The 11774-nt window shown below is 39.2% G+C and overlaps 1 protein-coding gene across 1 annotated transcript; it reads left to right on the top strand.

Annotated features, from left to right (window-relative positions):
- Positions 1-661: 661 nt before the first annotated feature.
- GLYATL2 (glycine-N-acyltransferase like 2) lies at positions 662-7948 on the top strand. Its single transcript, XM_004777672.2, is given in 7 exon segments — positions 662-727; positions 2405-2506; positions 4693-4817; positions 4909-5015; positions 5018-5090; positions 7545-7920; positions 7922-7948. Coding segments are annotated over 6 exon segments (771 nt in total). The 5' UTR covers positions 662-727; positions 2405-2443.
- Positions 7949-11774: the final 3826 nt, after the last annotated feature.

Raw genomic sequence — 11774 nt, 5'->3', positions numbered from 1 at the left:
TTTGCTCTATTTTTAAGGTTTCTAGGATATAATTCCAGTTTCTATATTTAGCCAACTTATACTTGGGTAGTATCATCCCTGATCAATAATTTTTCCTTCCTATGATTTTGTTCCTCAGAAAAAAGCAACTACATGTAATATGGTCTTTAGAATCTTTTCCAGAAGATTGCATTCTTTCATGATGCCTGAAAATACTAATTTTACAGCAACATTAGAGCAAGTGTTTCAATGCCCAAGGACTTCAGGGTCCCCTGGGACAGTTTTTCTGAAAGATTCATTGTTCTTCACTTGCAGCTGGACAGCTAGTGACATTTGCTTCTTAGAGTCTTGGCCTAATTTGAATCAAATGGGCATGAAGAGGTTCATTTCACAAGTTGTGTTATGGTACTTTCTGTAGAATTGTAGGAAGATCACCCAGGAGCCCCAGGGTTGAGCTGCAGCTCTGAGCTTTAGTTTCTCATTTACAGAATGAAAGCTTTGGGCTTGATAATTTCTAAAGCCCTTTATTTCTGGCAATATATGATGTCCTGGATGATTCCTCTTTCCTCCTTTTCTTGGACACCTGTCTCATCCCTCAAGATATCTCTGTTTGCATGATTTTTTCCTTAGGTCATCTTCCTAAGAGAAAGGGGCTGAAGTGCTATACAAGACGTTTGTGCTTCATGAACCCCAAAAGCTGCAGATTCAGTATGAATCCCTGGAAAAGAGCATCCCTGGGTCCTTGAAGGTGAGAGAGTTGGGAGAAACCTGGGAGAGAGGAGTAAAGTGTGGGAGTATAGATTCAGGGTTCAGAACCTGCCCAGGGCAGATTAAAATACAAATCTAAAGTCAGATTCCCTCTGCAGGGATGGTCTTTTTTTTTTTTTTTTTCAATTTATTTATTTTCAGAAAAACAGTATTCATTATTTTTTCACCACACCCAGTGCTCCGTGCAATCCGTGCCCTCTATAATACCCACCACCTGGTACCCCGACCTCCCACCCCCTGCCCCTTCAAAACCCTCAGATTGTTTTTCAGAGTCCACAGTCTCTCATGGTTCACCTCCCCTTCCAATTTCCCCCAACTCCCTTCTCCTCTCTAACACCCCTTGTCCTCCATGCTATTTGTTATGAATACCTGGGTCAGGCACCTACTTCTCTCCTTCTTTTTCCTCTTCCTCATCCCCCTCTCCCCTTCCTCTTCTTCCTTGTCTCCCTCCCCTCTTTTTCTTCTTCTTCCGCCCCCCTTCTTCTCCTCCTCCTTCCTCCTCGTCCTCGGCTGCCTCCTCCTTTTCCTCCTTCTTTGGCCTCTTAAAACTTGTTCAAATCCCTTCTACTGCTACCTCTAGTAGAATTCCTTATCTGCTCCGGGCTATTGCAATACCTGCTTTTCTGCAGTATTACTAATTCACCTACAGATGGTGATCAGAGTCATCTATCTGACACAAATATGATCATACCTCTCCCTTGTTTAAACTTTCAGTTCAAGGCATAAAATCCACACCCCTTAATTGTGGGGTTGATCAGAAAATGTCCCAGCTTCTCCACTTCATCTTGCAACGCATCCCTGCTACATACCACAAGGTACAATCACAAAGCCTCTCACAGCTCAGCAGGTATGATACAATCTGCCACACCTTCAGGTACTCAAACATGCTTTTTCTCTCACCAAAAATTACTAGCCCTCCTTCTTTGTTTTGCCAGGAAAAGACTTAACTTGTCCTTGAAGACCAGATTCAAATATTACTTCTGTAAGTCTCCCAACACTCCCTGACAGGTAATGCTTTTCTTCCTTGAGACCCCACACAGCATGTGCATGCATCTATCAGAACATGCATCCTATTAAGATCAGACTGTGTACCTCTCCATCCTGCTAGACTTTTTTTGAAGATTTTCATTTATTTATTTGATGGACAGAGATCACAAAGAGGCAGGCAGAGAGAGAGAGATGGGGAAGCAGACTCCCTGGCAAGCAGAGATCCCAGGACCCTGATCATGACCTGAGCCAAAGGCAGAAGCTTAACCCACTGAGCCACCCAGGTGCTCCATCCTACTCCATCCTATGTCCATGCAGTGGCCATGTCATACTTACCTTGGAATCCTTCACACTTGACACACAACAGGTGCCCAAAAAATGGTATATTATGAAGTGGGGGAAAAAAGGAATGAATTTTTTAGAAAAAGAATGAATGAATGTCAGGGGAGCCAGTTCCTCTTGAATAGGCTATTTCCTTAGATTTTGTGGACCTTTCCTGGTTTTTTTTTTTTTCCCAGCATACCCTCCAATGGGTATTTGGGGAGCCATCCTGAAATCACTAGCTCTATCCCCTTTAGTGCTCCTAAATCTTGGATTATTTCCCAACTACTTCTAAGACCCTATCTCAAAGGAAAATGTCATTTTCACCTGTTCATCTGTGCTTTTTTAGGCATATGGTGCCATTTTCAACATTTAAACCTCATTCAACATGGAAGTGCTGGTGGACACCTGGCCAGATTATCAGATGGTAATTACTTGGCATCGGAAAGAGGTAAGAGCACAAGCTACTGAATACCAAGCCAGTCACAATCAGGATGGTCTCCGTGTGCATATGAGGGAACTGAATCTGGGGGCTGCGGAGAAGAACCTTGGCACCCCTGACCCATATAGATTTTGGAAGGGCTGCTTGGAGAGAAGGGGAGGATAGTGAAATAAGTCATGGGTATAAACCAAATAGCCAATAATCCAGGGCTTGTAAATAACGTCGGGATCCCATCTGGTCAGTTTTTTTCCTTTGAAATTCTTATAGCAGGCATATACCTCAAGATAGATGTTTGTGGCTGGAGAGAATTAGGAAATGTTTTGCTTTCCCTGGGACTAAAGCAATATAATACAATAATATCTGAATCAATGCTGGGTTTCAGATCTAAATCTGCCAAGTGACTAGTTGTGTGACGTTAGAAGACTGTGGCTTTCTTAGCTATAAAAGCAAAGTTGATAAAAATTACTGTGTCAGAGCACTGTTAAATATGATATGAGTCATGTACTGTTGACCCTTGAACAACACAGATGTTAGGGACACCAACTCCCGCAGTCAAAAATCTGTATAGAACTCCCAAGTCTTCAAAAACTCAACAACTAGTAGCCTACTGTTGACCAGAGCCTTCCCAATAACAAGCAGTCTATTAACACATATTTTATATGCTCTTGTATTGTATACCAGATTCTTACAATAAAGTAAGCTAGAGAAAATAAAATGTTATTCAAATACTAAGGGAAAATATATTTACAGCATTATATGGTATTTATTTTTTAAAAATTGCTCGAAAGTGGACCTGCACGGTTTAAACTAGTGTTGCTCAAGAGCCAACTGTGTGGGGTGACTGGGTGGCTCAGTTGTTGGGTGTCTGCCTTCAGCTCAGGTCATGATTTCAGGGTCTGGGATAGAGTCCCATGTGGGGAAGCCCCACTCAGTGGAGAGTCTGCTTCTCACTCTACACCTCCTGTGCACATGCACACACATAATCTCTCTCTTTCTCTCTCTTGCTCTCTCTCAGATAAACAAATAAAATCTAAAAAAGAAAAGAAAAGAAAAAAGAGACAACTATGTATTTAAAGAAAATACCTTTCCCATCTTACAGATTTGTGGGGTATAAGCGAATCTCTTCCACCCCAAAACAGGGATTTTTTTTTAACCCCTCTACCCACACTTCTCCATTTACATAGTTATCAGGAAAATTAGAGCACAACTCACCGGTAACAACCTCTAAGGGAGTTAAGTTGCAGAAGGTCAGCAGGAATGAGGGGCATGGGAGAAGGGCCCTTCCCTCCAGGTGCTGTGAGCTCCAGCTTGACTGTTCTTCCTGAAAGTCCTCTCTATTCACATGCACAGCAAGAGTGAAGGGGTGGGGGGGGAGGGACGGGGGGATGTTGGGGGAACCAGGTGGTGGGTATTGGAGAGGGCACGGATTGCATGGAGCACTGGGTGTGATGCAAAAACAATGAATACTGTTACACTGAAAATAAATTAAAAAAATATATACCCCTGGAAAAAATATATCCGTGACAGCGAAAAAAAACAACAAACAAACAAACAAACAGAAAAGAGCCAATCACCATGCCAGCACCAGAGTGCTGAGTCCGAATTAGCCTGGACATGGTCTCTTCACAGACCTCAAGTCCTGATACCCTATATTCCTATATTTTCCTATATTTCTCTCCACAAGGTAGGCACTGTCTCTTTAAAACCCTTAACACACCCTATTTCTGGTGAAACTTCCATCTCAGACAATGGAGCTGCTTCCCACCTTACCAAGAGCTGCCTCAAGACACCATCTTCGGTCTGTCCCTGGTGATTATTGTTCAAGGGACTCCAAGGCCATTTTCTGTCTGCACCTCTGGGAAAAACACGGGATATGTTTTCAAAAAATATTTGTTTATTTATTTATTTGTCAGAGAGAAAGAGAGCACATGCAGGAGGAGAAGCAGGCAAAGGGAGAAGCAGTGTTCCCTCTGAGCAAGGAGACTGATGTGGGACTCAATCCCAGGACCCCAGGACTGTGACCTGAACTGAAGGCAGACACTTAACTAACTGAGCCACACTTAACCAACTGAGCCACCCAGGCATCCCCCAAACAGAGGGTATTAAACAACTGAGCCTCTCGCACTCCAGACATATGCAAGAACAATTCGTAAATCATACTATCATATAAGTATGATTAATACTTGTTGTATCAGGAGATGAAAGACGACCTGGATCGTTATACCAACACTTACCACATCTTCACCAAAGCTCCTGACAAGTTAGAGGAAGTCCTGGCATGCCCCCAGGTTATCAGTTGGGAACAAACTTTCCAGATCCAAGATGACTGATCCAAGTTAAAAGGCAAAGACCCTTGGTTCTTTCACATTAGATGTGGAAGGGGATAGGCACTGCCCATTCTTCTCCTTTCCAGGTTGCCAAGTGAATGTGGGGGCGGCAATAAGAAAGATTTCAGCTGCAAAATCAGTGCAGGAAGATCACTTGAAGACCACACTCATTATGACAGAAATACCAGAGAACCCAAGACATCAAGTGATGATGAGATGGGTTTGGTGGAATCATTTAGCATGCCCAAAGTGGATGAAGATAGCAAGTGAGATTTTTTGTGTAGCTTCCCAAATTCCTAATAACAAATCATTCAGTTGTCATAAGGACCACACTCAGAAATGCACAGTTTGACAATAAACTATGCAGTACACATTTGTAGGGTTAACAGAAGGGAACTCTATTAGCCGAAGTTTGCTGAGCAGGAGAAGGGTCTTCATTAGATGAGGTCCTTTCCATGTATAACTACTGAGTTCTCATACGAGTCCTCCTGGGAGGGTCCTGAACATTATAGTGATTAGAGTGATTAGAGAATCTTTACTGAAATTATGTATTTCTTGCAAAAATATCACATGCTCTACAAACTATGCAAGTATTCAAAGTAAAAAGTGAAGGTTTGTTCACTTGGATTCCCCACAATCTTCCTGTCCAGGTATAAATATTATTTTTAAAAAATTTTAAATTTACATTTACACAGAGTGTATTCTTTTAATTTTGGGATAGATTTTGGGATTCGTCCACTGCATAGAGCATCCAGTGCTCATTACATCACGTGCCCTTCTTAACGCCCATCACCCAATTGCCCTATCCATTCACCCCCGCCTCCCCTTCCGCAACCCTCAGTTTGCCCTTATAGTTAAGAGTCTCATAGTTTGCCTCCCTCTCTGTTTTAATCTCATTTTACTTTTCCTTCCCTTTCCCTATGTTCATCTCCTTTTTCTTTTTTTAATTCCACATAGGAGTTAAATCATATGATAATTATCTTTCTCAGACTTCTTTTGCTTAGCATAATACTCTCTAGTTCCATCCACATCCTTGCAAATGGCAAGATTTCATTCTTTTTGATGGCGGTGTAGTTGTAAATATTCTTAAAAATTGGTGTGTGTTGCTTTGGTGAGTGCTGTGAAGTGTGTAAACCTGGTGATTCACAGACCTGTACCCCTGGGGATAAAAATATATGTTTATAAAAAATTAAAAATTAAAAAAAAATTGGTGTGTGTGCTTTTAGTACTCTGCATGTATGAATTGGTTTTGTTTTCTTGTTCTTTTTTGTTTTGACAACATATGCAGATACTGTACTGCAGTTTCTTTTTCCTCAGCAGTATGCTATGTAACCCTTTCATGTATGCTCATATAGATATGTTTCATTCATTTTGGCATTTGCATAGATTTCTATAAGAAAGAGATGCACAGTTAAGTATTCCCATTTTAGCACACCTTCAATTTATCTCCAATTCTTCCTAGTAACAAAAATTCTGCAAGAAATATCTTCATAAAGAGATCATTGCCCAAATTGTATAACTATTTCTGAAAGATGAGTCCTGGAATTGAAATAGTTAGGTAAAAGAATATGTATATTATGGAAGATGTTCCCAAATTGGATTTTAAGATTTAGATGAATTCAATATGTGAAAGCATAACATATGAAATAACAAATGTGTCCTTCAGTAGCAACACAGGTCGATTTGTTATGGAGTAATGGCAGCCATTAACAAGAAGGAAGCAGCTCTATATGAACTATATGGGAAGAATTTCAAAATGTATGGCTAGGTGAAAAGCAACAACAAATAAAATTGAGTAACATATATAGTATGCTATCATAATATGTAAACATCTAAAATTACAGAGCGCTACTGGAAGGTTACATAACTAAGTGGCATTACTGGCAGTCTTTAGAGAAGGTTATAACTGGATAATAAGGGATCAAAGAAAAAATAAAGAATTCTCCATTAATATCTGGGTGACCTTGAAATTGACCAATTCTGGAAAACTCCTCCTCCCTGGGGATAGGTGAAACTTCTTAGGACTCTTCCACCTCCTCCACCCACAGAGGATGTGATTCTGATTCTGCAGATGAAAAGACTCAGTCTCAGATAATTTGTCCAGTGAGAGAATTAGTATTAAATTGTAACCATTACCACTGGAAATTCCAATATTCTTTTTCCTATACTGGTGTTTCTTACATTGCATTTTTGGCACTTCTCTAGAGGCATGTGGTGATGAATGGGCTTTTGGACACATGAAACCATAAGATCAATATGTCTCTCACCTTCCTGTGATACATATTTTATTGAAATATCTGTTGAAAGGAATATTATCTTATGCACTTAGATATTTTGTGGGTAGAATTCAAAATCTGTGTGTTCACACATGCATCCTCAAACAAAATTCAGGCAAACAAAATCAAGGACTACTCTGGCCTATCTATATCCTTCCTCTTTTAAGACGTATCTTATTTTCTTCTTTCTTCGGATATAGGATTAGACTTTTTTTTGAGATGTATTATACTATGTGTATCATAAAGCACATACAGTTAGCTCCCTCTTAATTATTTGGGAACATTTTTGAAGCAGACAAAGAATTAGTAGGGTTTGTTCCACCCCCCGCTTCTGTTTCTTCTTCTAGGCTGTGGGATCTTCAAGGAAAGGGTTGATGTCTTTTCTCTGCAATCCTGGTGTTTTGTAAATGTTGGCTGAATAAATGCACATTCTTTTGTTGACAGGAAAGGAAGCTTTCAGAACATCTTGGATGCCTCCCATGTGGGGCCTGTGAATGATCAGTGGAACTTTGGAAAAAATGAAAGGAGCTTGAAATATATTGAATGCTGTCTCCAGAATTTTCCAGGATTTGGTGTGCTGGGTCCAGAGGGGGACCCTATCTCTTGGATTGTGATGGAACAGTCTTGTGAGATGAGAATGGGTTACACTGTCCTCAAATACCGAGACAAAGGCTACATGAAGAAAATCAGTTTTCACTTCATAAAGTATTTTATTCAGAAAAAAATGCCATTTTATTTCCATGTGTCAAGAGATGAAGAAAACCTTCAGGCACTGAGAAGTGTAGGGCTTCAGGCTGCTCCTTGTGTCTGGCATCAGTGGGAAATGCATTCCTAGAAAATATTACTGATTAGTGCCACTGTCCATGACAAGCCTTTCTTACCAGTGAAAAAAATACCAGTTTAAAAACAAACATTATAATTTATATTAGCAGAAAAAAATCCAATTATTTGGGCTCCATGCATTACTTAACCCACTCTTGCATAATATTTTTGTCCTCCTCCATAAAAGAGAAAAATGGAAGCTTGAACTTTTGGTGTTATGTTTTGCCTTTATGTTGACAGACCTCTCAGAATTAAAATCATCCAATGTCAATCATTAGTGCCAAGATAAACCTTTCAAAGCAATATTTTCCTCTTTGAAGTCTTCTTTCATGAGAGAATCCTGTTTTTCCATGCTTCCATGCTTGAAAATAAAAAGACTGATTTGAAAAGTGTCTTCTCTGGTATCTTCCCCTTCCTCTGACAAAATTTCCCAAAGAACCTCTCAAAGCCCCACAGCCTTTGATTGAGAGGACCAAAACCCTCTCAAGAGTTTTGAGATACTCTACTGAATTAAATTATGTGGTCATGAGTGAAATTTTTTTGTTTGGTTTTTTTATTAGCTTTTTTTTTTTTTTTTAAAGATTTATTTATTTTCAAGAGGCAGAGGCAGAGGAAAAGGGAGAGAGAAATTCAAGCAGACTCTGCACTGAGTGTGGAACCCAAAGTGGGGCCCTGACATCATGACCTCCAACCAAGAGTTGGATGCTGAACCAACTGCACCACTCAGGCCCCCCCCCCCAATAAGTAATTTCTTTACTTACAGTTAAAAACTCTGATTCTAAAAGTCAAATCTTAACAATAACTTTCTCTTCTTGTTGGTGCTTGTGAAAGGGGAAGGAAGGAAAAGAGGTATTTTTTATAGAGGTCCATCTACCTTCCTGTGCTTAGCCAGCTGATTTCACAGTCCAGACAGAAGTGCTGAGTAATGGAAGGAACTGTAAGACCAGAGAACACCTGAGCCTTCTGAGAAAAGAGTCTCAGAGGCAAGCTTCAAACATGTCAATATTTTGGAGCCTCTCTGAACATGGGATCCTGAGGGAGGGACTGACTTTCATACACTGCTGCCAAAAGTTTGTGCTGATGGTGCCTTTCATCTTCTAGAATGGCCTGCAGCCTTTTGTCTTTACTTGGGGATCTCTGCAGATACTGAATAAGATTGACAGCTTTGCAGGTGATAACAAGGGAGAATCATTGCTCTGGGACCCCTCGTCTCTTTTTGCTCTCCCCACTGTAAGAGAATGAATCAAAATGCTACTGTTGGATGTGGGTAAGAATTGCTGAACTCGTTTGGGTTGAGAATTGTGCTGGGCTAAAATGGTCTTCCATTTCAGATACCTGTATCAGGCACCCACTGTGCATGGGGCAATACCCTTTTCTGTGAGAAATTATTGACAAGACAAAGCCAGGCTCTTGTTCTGAACTGATAAAGAAATGCAAGGAGAATTGGGAGTCAGCTGTTGGTAGAGGGGAGACACTCAAACAGCCTCTAGAAGGAATATGCTGGTTTGGGTGACAGAAAACACAATTTACAGACATACTATGTAAACATTATCTTATTCCATCCTCTAGTAACATTCTAAGGTAGTCAGAATTTTTCCCTTGGATAAATGATGACCAGGGAAATTAAGTGTCCTGCTTGAAGTTGCAAAAGGATGAGGTAGATTCTAGTAAGAGGACCACAGAAATTAAGTGTAAATTTAAAGCCATAAAATTTCAATTTAAAAAAGTCTTAACTGTAACACTCCTATGGTATTATTTGGTGTTTCCTTTTATATTTTCATATTTTTAAAAATTTTATTCCAATTAAATTAATTAACATATAGTGTATTATTAGTTTCAGAGGTAGAGTTAAGTAGTTTAGTGATCATCAGTTGCAAAAACTCCCAATGCTCATCACATCATGTGCCCTCCTTAATGCTCATTATTTAAGTCATCTCATCCGCTCACCAAACTCCCCTCCAGCAATCCTCAGTTTGTTTCCTATAGTTAAGAGTCCCTTATGGTTGTCTTCCTCTCTGATCTTGTCTTGTTTTATTTTTCCCTCCCTTCCCTTATGATCCTCTGCTTTCTTTTTTAAATTCCACATAGGAATGAAATCATCTAGTGGTCTTTCTCTGATTGACTTATTTCGCTTAGCATAATACCATCCAGTTCCATCCATATCGCTACAAATGGTAAGATTTTATTCTTTTTAATGACTAATATTCCATCGTGTATGTTGTACATAATATACCTCATCTTTATTTATTCATCTGTGAATGGACATCTGGGCTCTTTCCATAGTTTGACTATTGTGGACATTGCTGCTATCATACTTATGTGATTTATATAAATATGCATACAAAAAGACTTTACATATCTGATTAGAATTTATGTATTGTCATTTTGTGCCCTTTTTGTGTTCATCTTAAGACTCCATATACCAGCACATATATCATATCTTTCATGTTAATGGGTCTTAGATTTGTAAAATAATAATAGTTCATTATTTATGTAAACTGAGATTGTGTCTAATACTTCTCCATGAGTTAGTATTGCTTTACAAAATTATTCATAGAGCATTTTTCATTTGAATTGTTCTCTTTGGATAAATTCCAAATATTAGAATGGTTTCATCAAAGATTTCAAAGTGTCCTGTATAGGGCTTTGTCCATTATCAATGCAGGCAAATACCAAAATGTGCCAACTCCCTTGAATTGCCTGTCTCAGCCAAATGTATTTATTGAACATCATGTTTTTGTTTTTAGTGTGTGTGTGTGTGTGTGTGTGTGTGCGTGCGCGTGCACGCACACACGTTGAAGGTAATCCCAAATGTACTTGACAATACATCAATGTTATGTCCCTAGTAATCTGGCATCAAATTCAACTTGGCTTCTTATTGTCATGTGACCTTTTTGTGAGATGCTCCTAGCTAATGTCAGATTAATCTTCAGAAATATTGTACTTCTATTGTCTTAATACCATCCAAGATATAGCACAGCTGCCTCATTCTGGTCTGAGGTCTTTTTCAGGTCCCCATGCCCAGCACACAGTAGGCTTTCTAGAGTTACTTGTGGAATGAATGAGTCTTTGCCCTTGGTAAATGGAGTGGCTAAATAGATGGTTATGTTGGTATAAATTCTTCCTAATTTATTGAGTCTTTACTTTGTGTCAGGTGGTATAAAATACGGTGGAAACAGTATGTGGGTTCCTCAAAAAATTAAAACTAGAACTATCTTATGATCCAGCAAACCCACTTCTGGGTGTGTGTGTGTGCGTGTGTGTGTGTATATATATATGTATATATACACACACATAGGTTATATTTCATATTAAGGTTATATTTCATATGAATGTTATATTTCATTACCTTCATATCCATATATCTATCTATATAGATATATAGATGCATATATGTTATATCTATATATCTATATAGATGTAAATGTTCTACGAGTTCGCCAGAGGTTTCCAGCCAATTCTCACGAGGTTTCTACCCAAATCAATATCAGTTTGGGTAAAGTTCGGGAGAAATGGCACACATTGTCTAGGGATTTGGGCCACGTGCTTGCTTGGCGTTTGGAGATATATATTTATTTTTTCATATATATATATATACATATGAATATATGTATATATATATACCTTCAACATATGTATATATATATATATGGAAGGTATATATATATATACCTTCAACATATATGTATATATATATATATGGAAATCACAATCTCAAAGAGATATCTGTTGATGCCTTGGTAGTTCAGTCAGTTAAGCATCTGCCTTCCACTCAGATCATGATCCCAGAGTTCTAGGACTGAGTCCTACATGGGGCTTCTTGCTCAGCACAGAGCCTGCTTCTCCCTCTGC

The sequence above is a fragment of the Mustela putorius genome, unplaced genomic scaffold (assembly GCF_011764305.1).
Source record: "Mustela putorius furo isolate JIRA1106 unplaced genomic scaffold, ASM1176430v1.1 tig00000127_pilon_pilon_pilon, whole genome shotgun sequence".
In the NCBI taxonomy this organism is placed as follows: Eukaryota; Metazoa; Chordata; class Mammalia; order Carnivora; family Mustelidae; genus Mustela; species Mustela putorius.
Note: the sequence above shows the minus strand (reverse complement) of the source record. Positions and strands in the feature narration are given on the sequence as shown.